Source organism: Mauremys mutica, chromosome 1 (assembly GCF_020497125.1).
Source record: "Mauremys mutica isolate MM-2020 ecotype Southern chromosome 1, ASM2049712v1, whole genome shotgun sequence".
NCBI lineage: Eukaryota > Metazoa > Chordata > Testudines > Geoemydidae > Mauremys > Mauremys mutica.
Genome location: NC_059072.1, coordinates 146,510,058 through 146,530,306, shown reverse-complemented (window position 1 = coordinate 146,530,306; position 20,249 = coordinate 146,510,058). Strand labels below are relative to the sequence as shown.

At 44.8% G+C, this 20,249-nt stretch overlaps 1 protein-coding gene across 1 annotated transcript in view; it reads right to left on the bottom strand.

Moving 5' to 3' along the window:
* Positions 1-6,098: 6,098 nt before the first annotated feature.
* Positions 6,099-20,249, bottom strand: part of LOC123355264 (killer cell lectin-like receptor subfamily F member 1) — a 46,082-nt gene continuing 31,931 nt past the window's right edge. The window contains exons 3-7 of the mRNA XM_044997551.1: positions 19,723-19,812; positions 13,665-13,799; positions 10,138-10,292; positions 9,315-9,433; positions 6,099-6,912 (exon numbers count right to left, since the gene is read on the bottom strand). Of these exons, the coding sequence (XP_044853486.1) occupies positions 6,744-6,912; positions 9,315-9,433; positions 10,138-10,292; positions 13,665-13,770 (549 nt within the window). The 5' untranslated portion in view covers positions 13,771-13,799; positions 19,723-19,812 and the 3' untranslated portion in view covers positions 6,099-6,743. The remainder of the gene's footprint in view (positions 6,913-9,314; positions 9,434-10,137; positions 10,293-13,664; positions 13,800-19,722; positions 19,813-20,249) is intronic.

Here is a 20,249-nt window from a genome sequence, read left to right as displayed (position 1 = left end):
AAGAGAATACAACCTTCTAAGTGACTTTACAGAAATAAGGCCAGATACCAAACCTGTACCTAATTTTGTAAAACATCTCATTAAGTATTAAATTAAACAAGAACTTGTTAAGAGATAGGAAAGATCACAACAATATTTTTTGATCACACAACTATTAAGTGTGTCAATAACAAACTGGGCATGCAGCCAGGGCCGCCCAGAGGATTCCGGGGGCCCGGGGTCTTTGGCGGCGGGGGGCCCCTTCCGTTCCGGGACCCGCCGCCGAAGTGCCCCGAAGACCCGCAGCGGGAGCCCCCCGCCGCCAAATTACCGCCGAAGTGGGACCCGCCGCTGAAGTGCAGCCCGGTCTTCGGCGGTAATTCGGCGGGGGGGGGTCCCCGCCGCGGGTCTTCGGGGCACTTCGGCGGCAGGTCCCGGAATGGAAGGGCCCCCCGCCGCCGAAGACCGGACTGCGCTTCGGTGGCGGGTCCCGCTTCCCCCCCGCCCCGGCCCCAGCCTCTTACCCCCGGCTCCCTCCTCACCCGGAGTCTCAGCGCCTCGCCGGAACAGCCGCAGCGTGTGGCCGGCGGGGCCTGAGCTCCGTCCCGCTCAGAGCCGCATGGTGAGGGGGCGGGGCTGGGAGCTCCACGCCGAGCGGAGGCAGCCGAGCTCAGCCCGGAGCTCCCAGCCCCGCCCCCTGACGACGCGGCTCTGGGCGGGGCTCAGGGGCCCCGGCGGAGACTCGGCGCTTGATGCGCTGAGGCTCCAGGAGAGGGGCAGAGGCAGGAGCCTCCGCTGTTCTCTTGGGGGCCCCTGCGGAGCCCGGGGCACGGGGCAAATTGCCCCCTTTGCCCCCCCCTCTGGGCGGCCCTGCATGCAGCTAAAACAACTACATACTTATACTCTTAAATATAAGGAGCAGATTGAGTGTTGGCAGAGGGTTTGTTTTTTGCTGTACTCTGTGGGGGCCTTTTAGGTAGTTAAGCCTGGTCTACACTATGCGTTTAAACCGGTTTTAGGAGCGTAAAACCGATTTAACGCCACACCCGTCCACACTAAGAGGCCCTTTATATCGGTATAAAGGGCTCTTTAAACCGGTTTCTGTACTCCTCCCTAACGAGAGGAGTAGCGCTAATATTGGTATTACCATATCGGATTGGGGTTAGTGTGGCCGCAGATCGACGGTATTGGCCTCCGGGCGGTATCCCACAGTGCACCACTGACTGCTCTGGACAGCAATCTGAACTCGGATGCAGTGGCCAGATAGACAGGAAAAGCCCCGCGAACTTTTGAATATTTCCTGTTTGCCCAGCGTGGAGCTCCGATCAGCACGGGTGGTGATGCAGTTAAAAATCAAAATAAAGAAAGAGCTCCAGCATGGACGATGCAGACGTGATCGCTGTAAGGGCAGGCAAATCTGTTCTATCAGTGCTCCGTTACAGAAGACAAAATTCAAAATCATTTTTTAAATATCTCCAGACAGATGCCATAGCAGGGACTCAGCGCACTGCTGCGTGACAAGCGTAACGGAAAGCCAAAGAATCAAATGGACGCTCATGGACTGGAGGACTCAAGCTATCCCACAGTTCCTGCAGTCTCTCTGAAAAGCATTTGCATTCTTGGCTGAGCTCCAAATGCTTCTAGGGTCAAAAACAGTGTCCGCGGTGGGTCAGGGCATAGCTAGGCAATTTACGCACCCCCCCACCCACCCCCAGAAGTGAAAGGGAAAACAATCCTGTCTTGACTCTTTTACATGTCACCCTATCTTTACTGAATGCTGCAGATAGATGCGATGGTGCAGCACTCAACACCAACATCCTTGCTCCCCACCCCGCCATGGGTGGCTGATGGTACAATAAGACTGAGACCCATCGTCATCATCAGCCTATTGGCACATGGGGCAGTGCAAAAGGACTGGTAACCATGCTGACTAGCATCCGTCAGGTCAATCAAGGGCGCCTGGCCCTAATTTTTCCTGGTAGATGGTACAATATGGCTGATAACCATCATCATCATAGCAACAGGGGGCTGAGCTTCATCAGCCCCCACCCTTCATGTGTAAAGAAAAGATTCAATTGCCCCTGGACTAGCAGCAGGATGCTGGGCTCCTCTCCTCCACACTCCTTAATGTCCTATGTGGACTATCATAGCAACTGGAGGCTGCCTTCCACTCATTTCTCACTAACAAGTATTCCTGCATTCTTTATTACTTCATCACACAAGTGGGGGGACAATGCTATGGTAGCCCAGGAAGGCTGGGGAAGAATGGAATGAACAGGTGGGGTTGTTGCAGGAGCACCCCCTGTGAATAGCATACAGCTCATAATCTATGCAGGATCTGACACAGAGAAGCTGTGCTCTCTGGTTCTCTGATACAGTGGTTCTCTAGTACACTTGCCCATATTCTAGGCAGGACTGATTCTATTTTTAGATACCAAAAAGGAGGGATTGACTCAGGGAGTCATTCCCAATTTTGGCTTTTGCACCCCTGGCTAAGAGCAGCCAGGGGCACTTATGACAGCAGCAAATGGAACAGTGCAAAAGGACTGGTAGCCACGATCATCTTATTACCAATTTATGGTATGGTAGATGGTACAATATGGCTGATAACCACCTCTGCTATCATGCAAAAGCAAAAGCATGCTGCTGTGTAGCGCTGCTGAATCGCCTCTGTGAGCGGCACCTAGTACACATACGGTGACAGTCACAAAATGCGAAACAGGCTCCATGATTGCCATGCTATGGCATCTGCCAGGGCAATCCAGGGAAAAAAGGCATGAAATGCTTGTCTGCCGTTGCTTTCCCAGCGGAAGGAGTGACTGACGACATTTACCCAGAACCACCCGCGACAATGATTTTTGCCGCATCAGGCACTGGGATCTCAACCCGGAAATGCCAAGGGGCGGGGGAGGCTGCGGGAACTATGGGATAGCTACGGAATAGCTACCCACAGTGCAATGCTCCAGAAATCGACGCTAGCCTCGGACCGTGGACGCACACCACCGATTTAATGTGTTTAGTGTGGCCGCGGACACTCGATTTTATACAATCTGTTTTGTTAAACCGGTTTATGTAAATTCGGAATAATCCCGTAGTGTAGACGTACCCTTAGATGGGAGCTTAGTAACTCCAGGTGTAAAAAGGAACTTTAATATTTATATAGGTTCGTTTGACAAGAAAAAACAGCAACTTCTCTCTCATTTGTCATCAAAGTTACACAAGTGAGTTGGGTGAGTCATCCTTAGTGCCTAACTCTGAACATTCTGGATGCATCTACTTCAACACTAGCAAACTTTGAAACTATAATTAGACATTGGTGCAGTTCCACTAGGTAGCAACAATGGAAGCTGTTGTGTAACTGGGGCTCAGGTGTTTTTACCACCATGTCACCTCGCCTTTGGAAAAACATTGTCTACTACAGCCTCCACTTGCACTACCACTGGTGGATTTGTACTGGTAGCACAGCTATGAAGTCTATTAGTATGGGTATAGCCCTGGTTAAACATCAGGGAGGCTGCAAAATCCTTCAATCAAAGTCCTGATAAAAGGTCATTCTGACAATCTATAACGAGGGATAGTAGCACTGCAGCCCTGAAAACAGTAGGAATTAATTCTGTTATTTATTAAAAGCAACAATGTCTTTCTCCTTTTTAGCTAATCTGGAAAATACATCGGGAAAGCATGTATTGAAAACACTGTTTTTCACAGTTTAACACCATTCATCTCAGGAGCACAGAGGTTATTCTACCTCTGTATTTGGCACTGGTGCAACCACTGTTAGAATACTATGTCCAGTTTTGGTGCTCACAATTCAAGACGCATGTTGATAAATTGGAGAGGGTTCAGAGAAGAGCCATGAGAATAAATAAAGGATTAGAAAACATGCCTTATAGTGATAGGCTCAAGGAGCTCAATGAAATTAGCTTAACAAAGAGAAGGTTAAGGGGTGACTTGATTACAGTCTAAAAGTACCTACATGGGGAATAAATATTTACTAATAGGCTCTTCAATCTATCAGAACCAGGTATAACACGACCCAATGGCTGGAAGTTGAAGCTAGACAAATTCTGCCTGTACATTTTTAACGGTGAGAGTAATTAACCATTGGAACAATTTCCCGAGGGTCATGGTGGATTCTCCATCACTGAATTTTTAAATCAAGCGTAGATGTGTTTCTAAAAGCTCTGCTCTAGGAATTCTTTTTGGGAAGTTCTATGTCCTGAGTTATACAGGAGGTCAGACTAGATGATCACAATGGTCCCTTCTGGCCTTGGAATATATGAATCTTCCTCAACAAAAAACAGAAACATAATAGTTCTGTGAAAAACAGACCTGGCAGAAACCATAACCCTTAATTGGGATTTGGCTTCAACAGTGGCAGCAGCTTTATTGGGGTGATGGCAGGTAAAGGGGTTTCTACTTTGAGGCTTGGATTTTCAAAGGGTCTAATGAAGTTGGGTGCCTATCTACTATTGACTGTCAGTGAGAATTGGGAGAACTATCAATGAGCAAAATGCTGAGCTGCAATAGTGAAAAGGTGGGAGGAGCCTTCAGCCACATGAATCTCAGTGCCTGGTTTGTATGATAGCTGTGAGGTTCAGCCCAGTAGGTACTATTCTAATAACTGGTACACACAGGTTGGAAGCTTGCAGATGGGGCTGAGCCAGGACATGGAATCCAAGTGACTTTCAATTAGCCTTATTCTCCTAAGTGCTCAAACTCACTTTTAACAATTTGGGAGCCAAAATCCCATTTTTATCTCCACTTCCATACACTGCCACTCTGAGGAGCAAATGAAAGCTTCTCACAGAGATTGCCTCAGAACTTGATATTAAATATAAAGACAGATACAGAGCTTGGGATGAGTAAACTTTTTTATATTTTTTTCTAGGTGCTTTGCCATGTGTTGGCTCATTGCAGGCTCATTGCAGATGGGATGTGCACAAGGGATCTGGGAGCCCAGGCACTGGCAGGAGGAATTCAGAGGTCTCCATACCCGAGAGCATTATTAGTAGAAGAGAAAAATCTTGCACAAAGCAGAACTGCTAAGCTGCAATAGTGAGAAGGTGAGGAGGGAGCCTTTGGCCAGTGAGTCCCAGTACCTGGTTTGAATGTGATACTGCTCACCAATAACACTGTTGGAAGCATGAAGATGTGCTTCAGGCAGGCATGAAGTCCAACAGTGATCTTCTACTAACAGCAAGCAGCATCATAGAATCATAGAATATCAGGTTTGGAAGGGACCTCAGGAGGTCATCTAGTCCAACCCCCTGCTCAAAGCAGGACCAATCCCCAACTAAATCATCCCAGCCAGGGCTTTGTCAAGCCTGACCTTAAAAACCTCGAAGAAAGGAGATTCCACCACCTCCCTAGGTAACCCATTCCAGTGCTTCACCACTCTCCTAGTGAAATAGTGATTCCTAATATCCAACCTAAATCTCCCCCACTGCAACTTGTGACCATCGCTCCTTGTTCATTCATATGGTACCACTGATAGATTGGTTTCCTATGACATGGGCCCTTATGGCTCCACCCCAATGACCCTGATTCTGCACTGTGGTCTCACCCATTTGGAGTGTGTGGAGGGGTGGCTCAATCCCTTGTAGAGACACAGAGGCAGCAGCATGAGGTCCCCTTCACCTCCCAGGTACAGCAGCAGAGGCCCTATCCTGGATGACCAGCAGGGAACCTGTCTTCTGCCTAGGGATGCATGGGCTGCAGCAGGAACCCTGCAGAGGTTTAGGATGGACATTAGGAAAAACTAACTTACTGTCGGGTAGCTAAGCACAGGAGTAGTTTACCTAAGGAGGTTATGGAATGTCTATTATTGGAGGCTTTCAAGAAGAGGTTAAACAAACACCTGTCAAGAATGGTCTAGTTCAGGGGTCGGCAATCTTCAGCATGTGGCCCATCAGGGTAATTCGCTGGCAGGCCGCGAGACATTTTGTTTACATTGACTGTCCGCAGGCACAGTCTGTCGCAGCAACCAGTGGCTGCGGTTCGCTTCCCGCAACTCCCATTTACCAACCCCTGGTCTAGTTATTCCTTAGTCCTGCCTTGAGTACAGGGGACAGGAGTAGATGGCCTATTGAGGTCGCTTCCAGTCCTACACTTCTATGATCTGGGCCAAAGTGCCTTAGTTCCCCATGTGTTAGAATAGTATTTTTCCTGTCCAGTTAATTAATATTGACATTTACTCACAATGTACACATAAGTCATCTTTGGGCACGGCTGGTCAGAGGAATCAAAATGGTTCCCACTAATGCAGCTAAACCAAGGGGCAGGAAATAACCTTCCATTGCATAAGAGTTTCTACTTGAAAATCTTAATAATACAAAAGTTGAAAGTAAGCAAAAAAAGAGGGGCCATTTCTTAATACAGAGCAGATATTCACAGGCATTTCCGTATTTATGTACATGTCATTTGGCATTAAATCTTAAGAGAAATGGATTGGCCTAAAACAAAAAGCATTTGGAATGTGAATAAGTGAATAAAATGGGGTGAGGTTGCTCTAGCTGAAAGGGGGGAAAGGCACTGCCCTAGATCGAATGTGCTATTAGTTTATTTATCGTGCATCAATTATTATAATCAGTTTTGCTAAACATCGTCTATCCTTGGACACCAGGAGCTACAGGGGATTACAATACAAACCTATCTCTAATGCAGCCAGTGAACAATTGACACAGGATTGCTGAATGCTATGGTTGCGGTGCAATGCTCTTACGATTATTTACATTAAAATATCACAAAGTACAAAAAAAGCATCATCCTACAAGGGATGGTGTCTCATGTTCTGGGGTGTTCCAGGGAGCCAGTGTGGTTGCATTTTTCTTGCAGATCCATCTGTGTAAATTCGGGCATTTCTCAGGGTGTAACTTCTCCTTGTTGAAAGCAGAACAATTCTTGCCATCTCCAGTTCCATTTACCATCACCCTAAAGAGAAAACAAAAGCTGCTCACTGAGAGGTTAGCTCAGAATTTGGTACTGAATAAAAAGACAGGAACCGAGTTTGGGAGGAGGGAAACAGGGTTTTTTACTTTTGTGTGTGTGTGTATTTTTTTTTCTTATGCGGCTAGACTGGCATATGCAGGCTCATTGCAATCCATTTGATTGGACAAATGGGATTTTCCCAGGGATTCATGAAGAGCAGACACTGGTAGGAGGAATTCAGAGGTCCTCATTTCCATGAACATTACCAACAAGAAGAGGAAAACCATTGCACAAAGGAGAAATGGTGAGTCTTAATAGTGACGGGGCAGAGAGGAGTTTTCAGCTACATGAATCCAAATGTCTGATGTGCATGACAGACCAGAGGGTCAACCCAAGTTGTCCCCCTCTCCAATAACATCTGGTTCATACAGGGTGGGTTTGAGCCATAACCTGGAGTCCAAGTGAGATCTTCTACTAACAGCAGGCAGCATCAGGGTCACTTTCAAGTACTTACAGGCCTCACTTGAAGGACACTAATTGAGGCTGGTGGGACTGTGGTGACCCTGACCACATAATACATTGGTCAAATATGAACACAGAAAATCCCTACGCACTCAGGTCAGTGCCATTGCCAGATGTGGTTGAAAATTCTTTCAAGTTACATATTATTTTTGTACATTTATAAACCATTTGCATAACTGTGCCCCTGTAATGCCCACTGCACTTCGATCTGTGTCAGTGCACCTTATTCCCCCAGCTTGGGTATTCTCGCCTTGCCCAAAGCCACTTGATTTCCAAAGAAGAGAATAAAGGGATCATCAACTTGACTTAGATGCCAAGTAAGGTCCTGTCTAGGGAGGAGGCTGCTTTGTGCAGTTGTAACTACACCCGTTTAGCTGCAGAGAACAAACCTCAGGGGTGAAATCCTGGTTCCACTGAAGTCAATGGGAGTTTTGCATTGCTGTTGATGTCACAGGGGTGAAGATTTCTTCCCACATGGAAGCCCCAAGGTAAACTCCACAAATACAAATCACTTTTCTTTTTCCTCTGGTGCCACATGGTTACACTAGAACTGTGTCTAGACTGAAGTGTTTGGTCCTGTACTTTTGTTTCTATAATTTCTAATCAACAATTAATTAGCTTGATGGTACATGCTGATGTAGATACTCCATAAACACTTTTTCTTAGAGTTCAGTATAGGGGGAACCAAGACCAGAAGGAACAAATGTTTGTATAGTGTCTACACTAACATGTATAGTTGTGTAACTGTCATAAACAGATAGTTAAGAGTTAATGCTCTTTTACCTGTAAAGGGTTAAGAAGTTCACCTAGCCTAGCTGATACCTGACCAGAGGAACTAATGGGGGGGACAGGATGTTTCAAAATAAAGGAGGGAAGTTCCCTTTGTCTTGGTCAGTTTCAGTTTTGGCCAGAGTGGAAAAGATCAAGCAATCAGCCTCTTATCAGAGTAGTAAGTATTAAGGAAGGAAATAAATAGGTTTATGTTTATTTTCTTTTTGTAACTTGTCTTGGCATTAGGGGGATAATCAAATTGGGTATTCTTTTGTGTACTAATGTTTTTGCCCAGGGGAACATCCTCTGTGTTTTGAATCTGTTGTCTGTGAGATCAGCTTGTATGCTATCTCGCAGAGGGTTTTCTTTACCTTTCTTTTCTTTAATTAAAAAGTCTTATTTTTAAGAACCTGATTGATTTTTTTCCTTGTGTCAAGATCCAAGGGGATTGGATCTGGACTCACCAGGAATTGGTGGGGGAAAGGTGGGGGGATGGTTAAATTCTCCTTGGGTTAAGTTCACCAGGAAATTGGTGAAAGAAGTCTCTCAAGACTACCCAGGGAAGAGAGTTAGTACTTGGGAGTGGTGGCAGCAAAACCAGATCTAAGCTGGTAATTCAGCTTAGGGGTTCACATGCAGGTCCTCATATCTGTACTCTAAAGTCCAGAGTGGGGGTGAAACCTATGACAAACTTGAATTCAGTAAATTGGCAATCAATTAACTAAAGTTACAATGTGGCCATAACCTTAGTACAGTCAAGCCCTAGAGGTTTTTCATGGGTCTGCTATACAGACCTAGCAAAACTTATACAAAATAGCCCCAAAACGATCGTATAGACAGGGCCTAAGCAGCAATGGAATGTAGTGATTTGAAATTGAGGATCAGGCCTTCATGCAGCATCACCAGCACCACTGCTTTCTGAAGACTGTGACTATATGTGGAACAGGTCATACTGGAGACTTTGAAATCTAAGCTGGAGCTAAATATGTGCCTTCAATCACAGTACTAGCTCTGTGCTTTGGGAATTCATTAGCTGGGAGCTATGGGGTCAGAACTGTATCTGCATTTATATTAATGTAACTTAACATTTATAGAAAGAAAAATCCACCCACAAGCTCAGCCTGTGCCCTTCTAACTGGGAGTCACCAAGCCACATCCATCTTCCCTCTTTCTCTTGAAAGTTTAATCCAATCCAGAAATATTTCTTTTCTGTTCTGGTTGCTATAAATGCCTGTGGATTAAACAGAAATACATTACACACTGATGGGGCATTTCAGCTCTGCCTCACTCTTCGTGCAATCACATGCTCATTTTGAACTGAGACCGGAATACACATGAAAGACAAGGACTCAGCCACACCAGTAACTAGTTTGATTGGAACAGCCCTAGGGCACATGGCAATCCTTATAGCTGCTTTTTCCAAAAGTCTTGCACTTGGGAGAACATAAGAGTCGCTTAAAACAGCCAGACCCTGAGTGAACTGCCCTCGACAGCATGAAATTCCCATTAACAGCAAGGCAAAGCCTTTCCTGCCTTAGGAGACTGCAAAAAGCCCTTGATCGTGCCCCCCACCACCTCTCAGATCAGAATTTATTTTGCTTTCTACATTTGCACCTGGAGCATCTCCCCATCAGCCTTACACAGACCTAGGGAAGCCCACTGAGTTGGTAGAGGAGCTTTTCAGTAATCGATCAGAGGACTGATGGCAGCCAGAGGGAAGAAAGGCCAGGCCCTGCTCCCTCTTGCTGTCTTCCCAAGTGGGGCTCTTGTTTGTGGGGAAGTAGAGGCCCATTCACAGACAGTTTCTCAGGGAGAGCCTGCCTGGTCAGAGGTTCTGATAAAACTAGGGTATATTTGTGCTTTTCAGTTAAGTGTCTGAATGACATGGAGGGTTTGCTGATTGCTGGGTACTGTGTGGGATGTTCCAAGACTTACCATCTCAGCCTCATCTTCAACAACAAGCAGCTGGGATTTCCTGCCTGAACAATTTCGCATACTGGCATCCCAGATCCCCGACTGCTCTGAGAAATAGTAACATCTCCCGCTGTGCAGCATCCACCCTGTGGGGCAGAGCAGACACTCGGTTCTTCCTGGGGGCAGGGGGGTAAAAGAAGATCATTAACCAGCATCACAAATGGTTTAATTACTCCCATCACATATTTTGGGGAAGCAAATAGCTTCCCAGTTGCTAACAGTACATTTTGGAAAATTAAATATTCTTGGTGCAATGTCACAGCTGTCAGTTGCCCTGCATTTTACAGTGTGCCTTACATTCTTCTAATTATCGTTGAATGAGTTCAGTGCTCTTTTAGGGAACCATTGCTTAGAGCAACGTCACGCTGTGCATGCTCCCGCCTCGACCTGTGAAACTGGTGCTTTTGTTTCCTGTGTGCTGCACGTTTGCCTTTCTAGGAGCCTGAAGGCAGCAGCTGCCATTTTGTTCTCAATTACTGAGATGCAGCCTGTGACTGTTCTTGCTTGTTCGGTTGTTTTCCCTTAACCTGAAATACTGATATATATGTATACTTAGGTGTGTGTGTGTGTGTGTGTGTGTATATACTTGATCATAAGCCAGTTTGTTTTATAATCTCCCAAGATGGATAATTAAAAATGGAATTTTTTTATGACCCATTCATAAGCCGACCCTATAATTCAGGAGTCAGCAAACTTTGGCTCCTGGGCCATCAGGATAAGCCGCTTTGAGCGTCCGCAGGCATGGAGGTAAACTTAAGTAAGCAAAGTGTCCCGGCCCGCCAGCTGCTTACCCTGATGGGCCGGGACAGCAACTGGTGGGGAAATTTTAGGGGGGGGGAAAGCTGGGGGTCAGGGGAGTAACCCCTGTGACCACTCTCCACATCAGCCCACCCCCAGCCTGGTACCCCCACACTCTCCCCATCCCATCCTTTCTCACCTTACCTGGGCGGGCCAGGGGAGTATGTCTCTGGCTTGGCTGGAGCTGCTCCGGCAGGCGGGGCAGCGTGGCCGCAGCCTGCTCCAGCAGGCCAGACTGGGCAGCGCGGCCGCAGTATGCTGCAATGGGCCGGGTCAGGAGGTGCAGCTGCAGCATGCTCTGGCAAGCGGGGCCGGGTGGTGCAGTCGCAGCCTGCCGGCCCCAGAGCTGCAGCTGCTTCAGAGGCTGAGGGGAGAACAGTGTGGCCTCAAGTGGAGAGACTCTGGCCCTGCCTCTTCCATTCTGTCTCTGCTGGCTGTGCTGCCTCTCCTTGCTCCCTCTGTTGGCGGGGGTGAATACCCACTTCATCGGATGACTTGCATCCGATGAAGTGGGTATTCACCCACGAAAGCTCATGCTGCAAAACGTCTGTTAGTCTATAAGGTGCTACAGGATTCTTTGCTGCTTTTACAGATCCAGACTAACACGGCTACCCCTCTGATACAGTAAATCAGTGACCTGAATATTGTTTGCACTTGTGTGTGTGTGTGTGTGTGTGTGTGTGTGTGTGTGTGTGTGTGTGTGTAAAAAAGACAGGATTCTTCTTTTTCTTTGTATCTTAGTAGCTCCTAACGGCTTACGAAAGGGCCCCTCTGAGTTGAAACATCATCCCTGCCATGAAAATCCTACAATCTAATGTGATGAGGGGAGGATGGGGAACAACGAGCTCAAAGCAAGTGACGAAGCAGAGAAGTAGTCTCCTCATTGAAAAAAAGACTAGAAAAGGTAAAAATGTCACTTATGCAAATGCGAATGCAATCAGTTTCCAGTTAAATAAAGGAGAGGGAGAACTTGGATAATCTATTCTGAGAGTAAAACAGGCTTCTTATGCCACTACTATGGAAGAGTGTTACAAGAAAAAAATAGTTTTCCTACCTCTGGTGGGGAAATGACATTCAAAACATGTTTTCCACAGAAACTGGGTGCGTAGTAATGAAGCTGGTGAAGGCCACGGTGGGGCTGTTGTGTTGTGTCAGGCTGCTGGGTTCAAAGCGCTGAACCAGGGCTGCGCAGTGCGCGCACACACTCAGGGAGCTGCATGTGTGTTTGCTGGCTGTTGATGTCTGGCCTGTGAGCCACAGCAGCAGAGCATTAAAGGCAGCCAGGGTGACATGGCAAGAAGTGATACAACTTCTCACTGGTCTGAATAATTGCACCCCAAATGTCACACCCTCCCTGGGTTAGAGAGACACAGAAAATGTACTTCCTTCTAACACAGCCCTTGTCTAGGCAAAGGGGGAACGTAGACTTTAACTTGACTGGTTCAACGCGTGTTAAGGGCACCGGGCCTTGTCTAGCCTAGACCTCCAGAGTGTGTTGGTTACAAGCATTAGCTTGAACATGGTACCAGCGTACTTTAGATCGTAGTCTACAGAAGGCCACAGCGAACAAGTAACTTTATTAGAATAAGGGAAACAGTATTATCCCTAAAACTACATTCATTCTCTTTCTCCTTCACCATAGGAGCTTCTGTTTAGAACCTTCCCAACACTCCTGCTTGGCTTCCTGCTACAGAATTAAGCAAAATATTTGCATTATAAAAAATATTTAACAAAAAATATTTATCACCAAATTATAGATCCAGGGCAATAAGGCTACATGTGTCATTTGGTAAAGTCCTTCCCTCTCCTTGCAAAAGTCCTTCCCTCTCCTTGCAAAAAATTCTTGGCCTCTGGGGGTTCTTGAAAACACCAGGAAGCGGTAAGGCAGTGGTATTCCTTTGAGACCCCTTTGGAAATTTTGAATGGAGGTGGAGACCCCTTTGAAAATCCCTTTGTAGCTGAATTATGTTCAGTCAGTTTTCAGTCTAAGGGTAGGTTTACACTTACCTTCCGGGTCGACGCGGTGAGTTCGACTTCTCGGAGTTCGAACTATCGCGTCTGATCTAGACACGATAGTTCGAACTCCGGAAGCGCTGCGGTCGACTCCGGTACTCCACCACTGCAAATGGCGGTGGCGAAGTCGACGGGGGAGCCGCGGACTTCGATCCCGCCGCGTCTGGATGGGTGAGTAGGTCGAACTAGGGTACTTCGAATTCAGCTACACTATTCACGTAGCTGAATTTGCGTACCCTAGTTCGACCCCCCTTCTTAGTGTAGACCAGGCCTAAGTCTTTTGCAGACTCCTTAGACATAGTCTGTGGACCCCCAGGGGTCCATGGACCGCAGGTTGAGAATCACTGCTCTAAGGTATCTAATGTCATTTTTAAAAGCAGCCCTGGACATTCCAGTTCTATTCCAAGCACAGGGTATGTATCAATAATTATAATTACTAACTAGGAATTCTAAATATTGGTTCAAATATATCTTCAGGGCCAGATTCTGATACTCTTATTCATCCTGAGTAGCACCATCCTCTGTGAGTCATTCCACTGATTTCAACAGCGACTGCTCATACAGTAAAGAAGCCATATTCTGACCCATAACATTTTCAGGCTGTTATAGAAGAGGGGAGTTAACAAACAGCAGAAGGGAACACACTGCACAGTTACAGAGGGGCTGTAACGCCTCACCCTCTCTATCTTCACACAGATCGTCCATTAATCCACTGATTGCCATCCCTGTGCATGGAGATTCCCCTGAAGATGTAGTGTTTTCAGTGCAGGTTGTCCTGAGCATGGATGGACTCTTACAATTTCCCCTCCAGACTTGAATGCAAAGGAAGACAATATGGTTAACGGGCGCATCAATAATATGCAGTCTTGGTATCTGAGGGTCAGAAAACAGCATTGATTTACAGAGAGCATAGTCAGTGAGGAAGGCAGCTTGCAAAGGGACTAAAAATAGGTTTGTGCCTTTTTTGTTGGGTTATGATATATCAAGAAAGCCTGGTATTTTTTTCTTTGTTTACATTTGATTTGTTTTCCCTGCTTGTTTCCTCCATAAGAAATTCAGGTCTTGCCTACTTTGGTGGAGAATATGTATGGTTATGACACTACATGTACTACAGCTATTTATCTGATTAATTGAAAAGAGAGATCAATTTGATTCTGACTGTCTAGAATGCAGTTTTCTTTTATTAGCCCCCATTTAACCTAAGCACGTGAGAATAAATCTTGTTAACAAAAAGATCTAACATCCCAATCTTTAATTTAAAGGATGAGAAGCTACCTTCCTACATAGCAAAGTCAGCACAGAAATCCTCCAGCAAAAACAAGGAAGTCAAAACTGATAATTCTGATAGTTCTAAGGTAACAAACAAGCAGTAAAAAAGACACTATGAACCCTTTCAGGGCTTATAGTTATTTAAATAGTTTAAAAACATACAACAAATAATATGTAACTTGAAAAATTATTCAACCATATCTGCCAATGGCACCACCTAAGAATGTGATGAGTGCTCAGGGTTTTTCTGTATTCATATCTGACCAATGAATTATGTGCACTGAGTCTCTGCAGTCCCACTGCCCCAATTAGTGTCTATCCAGTGAGCAGGGCTGGCTCCAGGCACCAGTGCAGGAAGCAGGTGCTTGGGGCGGCCAACAGAAAGGGGCAGCATGTCTGGCTCTTCGGCGGCAATTCAGCGGTGGGTCCCTCAGTCTCTCTTGGATCTGTTGCTGAATTGCCACCGAAGAATGAAGCAGCAGCAGTAGAGCTGCTGCCAATCGCAGCTTTTTAATTTATGTTTATTTATTTATTTTTTTGCTGCTTAAGGCGGTGAAAATGCTGGAGCCCGCCCTGCCAGTGAGGCCTGTAATTACTTGAAAGTGACCCTGATGCTACCTGCTGTTAGAAGAAGATCACACTTGGACTCCAGGTTATGGCTCAAACCCACCTGCAAACTTCCAACGTGTGTGAACCAGGTGTAATTGGAGAGTGGGACCACTTAGACCAGAGGGTCAACCCATCATGCTTATTTAAACCTCAAAAAGATGTAAAAAGCAGGACAACTCTTTCCCCCCATTTTGTCTGTCATCTTTAAAGACTTAGTTAGTGGGGATATAGAGTTAAGCTAAAAGGAGTTCTTAGGCCAAATAATATAATAGTCATGCTATCAGAGCATTCAAAATATTGAAGACTAGTGTCAAGAGAAAGAAGGGGTTTAGTTTTTAACCTCATTCCCCGCTATACCCCAAAGCAGAAAGAAACATACCTTTTAAGCTTCACATTCATAGAACTGCTGATTCACCAAAGCACTTAAGCATGTGCTTAACTTTAATCATACAGTAATGTTTCATGGAGGTCAATGGGATTTAAGAATGTGTCTAAAGTTAAGCATGTGCTTAAGTGATTTGCTGAACAAGGATGCTTTGTTGGAGCTATTCAGGTGCAGAGAATGGCTACTAGGATGATCCAAGGAATGGAAAACCTATCTTATGAGAGGAGACTCAAAGAGCTTGGCTTGTTTAGCCTAACTAAGTGAAGGCTGAGGGGAGATATGATTGCTCTCTATAAACACATTGGAGGAATAAATACCAGGGAGGGAGAGGAGAGTTCAGTGCCAGTGTGGAAACAAGAACAAATGGATATAAACTGGCCATCAACAAGTTTAGGCATGAAATTACATGAAGGTTTCCAACCATCAGAGGAGTGAAGTTCTGGAACAGCCTTCCAGGGAGAGCAGTGGGGGCAAAAAAACCTAACTGTCTTCAAGACTGGACTTGATACATTTATGGAGGGGATGGTATGATGGGACTGCCTACAATGGCATGTAGCCGACCTGTGACTGCTAGCAGCAAACATCTCCAATGGTGGGTGATGGGACACTAGATGTGGAGGGCTCTGATCTACTACAATGAATTATTTCCCAGGTGTCTGGCTGGTGAGTCTTGCTCACATGCTCAGGGTGTAACTGACCACCATATTTGGGGTCTGGAAGGAATTTTCCCCCGGGTCAGATTGGCAGAGACCCTGGGGGTTTTCACCTTCTTCTGCAGCATGGGGTCAATTGCAGGTTTAAACTAGTGTAAATGGTGGGTTCTCTGTAACCTGAAATCTTTAAGTCATGATTTGATGACTTCAGTAACTCAGACGGAGGTTAGGGGTCTATTACAGGAGTGGGTGGGTGAGGTTCTGTGGCTTGCAATGTGCAGGACGTCAGATTAGATGATCATAGACTCATAGACTTTAAGGTCAGAAGGGACCATTATGATCATCTAGTCTGACCTCCTGCACAATGCAGGCCACAGAATCTTACCCACCCACTCCTGTAACAAACCCCTAACATATGTTTGAGTCATTGAAGTCCTCAAATTGTGGTTTGAAGACCTCAAGCTGCAGAGAATCTTCCAGAAAGTGACCTGTGCCCCATGCTGCAGAGGAAGGCGAAAAACCTCCAGGGCCTCTGCCAATCTGCCCTGGAGGAAAATTCCTTCCCGACCCCAAATATGGTGATCAGTTAAACCCTGAGCATGTAGGCAAGACTCACCAGCCAGCACCCAGGAAAGAATTCTCTGTAGTAACTCAGATCCCACCCCATCTAATATCCCATCACAGACTACTGGGCATACTTACCTGCTGATAATCAAAGATCAATTGCCAAGTTAATTGCCAAAATTAGGCTATCCCATCATTCCATCCCCTCCATAAATTTATCAAGCTTAGTCTTGAAGCCAGATATGTATTTTGCCCCCACAACTCCCCTTGGAAGACTGTTCTGGAACTTCACTCCTCTAATGGTTAGAAACCTTTGTCTAATTTCAAGTCTAAACTTCCTAGTGTCCAGTTTATATCCATTTGTTCTTGTGTCCACATTGGTACTAAGCTTAAATAATTCCTCTCCCTCCCTAATATTTATCTTTCTGATATATTTATAAAGAGCAATCATATCCCCCCTCAACCTTCTTTTGGTTAGGCTAAACAAGCCAAGCTCTTTGAGTCTCCTTTCCTAAGACAGGTTTTCCGTTCCTCGAATCATCCTAGTAGCCGTCTCTGAACCTGTTCCAGTTTTGAATTCATCCTTCTTAAACATGGGAGACCAGAACTGCACACAATATTCTAGATGAGGTCTCACCAGTGCCTTGTATAACGGTATTAACACCTCCTTATCTTTGCTGGAAATACCTCACCTGATGCATCCTAAAACTGCATTAGCTTTTTTAACGGCCATATCACATTGGTGGCTCATAGTCATCCTGTGATCAACCAATACTCCGAGGTCCTTCTCCTCCTCTGTTACTTCCAACTGATGGGTCCCCAATTTATAACTAAAATTCTTGTTATTAATCCCTAAATGCATGACCTTGCACTTTTCACTATTAAATTTCATCCTATTACTATTACTCCAGTTTACAAGGTCATCCAGATCATCCTGTATGATATCCCGGTCCTTCTATGTGTTAGCAATACCTCCCAGCTTTGTGTCATCCGCAAACTTTATTAGCACATTCCCCACTTTTTGTGCTAAGGTCTGTAATAAAAAGATTAAATAAGATTGGTCCCAAAACTGATCCCTGAGGAACTCCACTAGTAACCTCCTTCCAGCCTGACAGTTCACCTTTCAGTATGACCCGTTGTAGTCTCCCCTTTCAATTTTCATATTGATCCCCATCTTTTCCAATTTAATAATTCCCCATGTGGAACCGTATCAGATACCTTACTGAAATCGAGGTAAATTAGATCCACTGCATTTCCTCTGTTTAAAAAATCTGTTACCATCTCAAAGAAGGAGATCAGGTTGGCTTGGCATGATCTACCTTTTGTAAAACCATGTTGTATTTTGTCCCAATTACCATTGACCTCAATGTCCTTAACTACTTTCTCCTTCAAAATTTTTTCTAAGACCTTACATACTACAGATGTCAAACCAACACACTTTTTCTCTTTCTTAAAAATAGGAACTATGTTAGCAATTCTCCAGTCATGCGGTACAACCCCTGAGTTTACTGATTCATTAAAAATTCTTGCTAATGGGCTTGCAATTTCATGTGCCAGTTCTTTTAATATCCTTGGATGAAGATTATCTGGGCCCTCTGATTTTGTCCCATTAAGGTATTCAAGTTTGGCTTCTACCTTGGATGTGGTAATATCTACCTCCATGTCCTCATTCCCATTTGTCATCCTACCATTATTCCTAAGATCCTCATTAGCCTCATTAAAGACTAAGACAAAGTATTTGTTTAGATATTGGGCCATGCCTAGATTATCCTTAACCTCCATTCCATACTTAGTGTTTAGTGGTGCCACTTCTTCTTTGTTTTCTTCTTATTTATATGGCTATAGAACCTTTTACTATTGGTTTTAATTCCTTTTGCAAGGTCCAACTCTACATGGCTTTTGGCCTTTCTCACTTTATCCTTACATGTTCTGACCTCAATAAGGTAGCTTTCCTTCCTAATCCTTCCCATCTTCCACTCCTTGTAGGCTTTCTGCTTTTTCTTAATCACCTCTCTGAGATGCTTGGTCTATAACTCCTGCCTATGATTTTTTTCCCCCTTTTTTGGGATGCAGGCTTCTGATAGTTTCTGCAACTTTGACTTGAAGTAATTCCAGGCCTCCTCCACCTTTAGAGCCCCAAATTCTTCAGTCCAATCCCCTTCCCTAACTAATTTCCTTAATTCTTAATTTAAGATCTATTTTTGTTTATCCTTCCATCTAGTTTGAACTGAATTAGCTCATGATCACTCGAACCAAGGTTGTCCCCTACAACCATTTCTTCTATGAGGTCCTCACTACTCATCAAAACCAAATCTAAAATCGAATCCCCTCTTGTTGGTTCTTCAACTACTTGGTGAAGAAATCCATCATCTATCACATCCAGAAAAATCTGAGCCCTATTATTATTACTAGCGCTTGTCCTCCAGTCTATATCTGGAAAGTTAAAGTCTCTCATGATCACACAATTCCCATTAGTGTTTACTTCATAAAAAACATTAAAGAGGTCTCTATCCATATCCAAATCAGATCCTGGCAGTCTGTAGCACACCCCAAGCACTATCTCAGGGGAGGCTCTAGTAGCTTTCTTTCCCAATGTGATTTTTGCCCAGACAGACTCTGTCTTATCCATTCCATCACTTCTTATTTCTTTACAGTTAATCTCATCATTGATATACAATGCTACTCCACAACCTTTGCCTTTATTTCTGTCTTTCCTAAACAGCACATAGCCTTCAATAGCTGTACTCCAGTCATGACTACTATTCTACCATGTTTCTGTTATCCTATAATATCCGGTTTCACTTCCTGCACCAGTAATGATGGTCCCTTCTGGTCTTAAAGTCTATGAATCTACACCAGTTAATAATCTGCCCAAGGAAATTAAACAAAGAAAACTACCTTATGGTCCAGTATCACAAAGTCAAGGCTGGCAATTTAATCATATGAATATAGAAATTAAAAAGTTAATTTTCTCATAGGTCACTGAAATCCCCCACAGAGCACATATACAGTATCTCTGATTACTAGATAGTTTGTTAACTATTCACCTTCATAAATATCCTGTGTGTGAAATACTAGTAAATGTCCCTGTGGAAACATTAATATTTGAATTTTCTGATTTGTGTTTAACTTGTTGCCCATAATATTGCATTAATCTCAATTATTTTTTACATGTAATATCCTCTTGGTGAGGTTTAAACATGCACATAGCTGAATGAATGAAGCAAAAGTTGTCATCTGGAAAGTGGCACTCACAAAAAGTGATTAGAACAGCCAGGAAAACCAGTGCGATAAGCCCCAGGACTAGAGCAACATAGAACCAGCTTGAACACTGGGATCCAGGACCTGCAAAAAAGAAAAGAAAAGAGTTGTTCTGGAGGAAATTGCAATTTAAGCCCTCATATTGCTAGCATGTGCAAGCATTGCCACATTGGCTTCAGGTATCGGTCAGTTTCTAACCTGGTGCTGAGATAGAAGTCAATTTCTAAGTGAAAGGAAACATCTTTATTTATAAGCATTTTACACCCACTTTGCACAGAGGGCATGATGGGGAGAATCAGACTCTGGGAGAAGGACCTTGGAGTGAATGTTTCCCAGGATGACTGGGACCCCGAGGAACTCAGTTGCTTTCTATGACAGGATCATAGCATTGGCAGCAGAAGGGAATGCTGTAACTGTCACAGATCATAAAATACTATATGAAAATTCATTCAGCCCATATGATGAGGACCATCCACACATAGCTTTCTTCCATGTAGTGGGAAGGGGAAGGGATCAGTTGT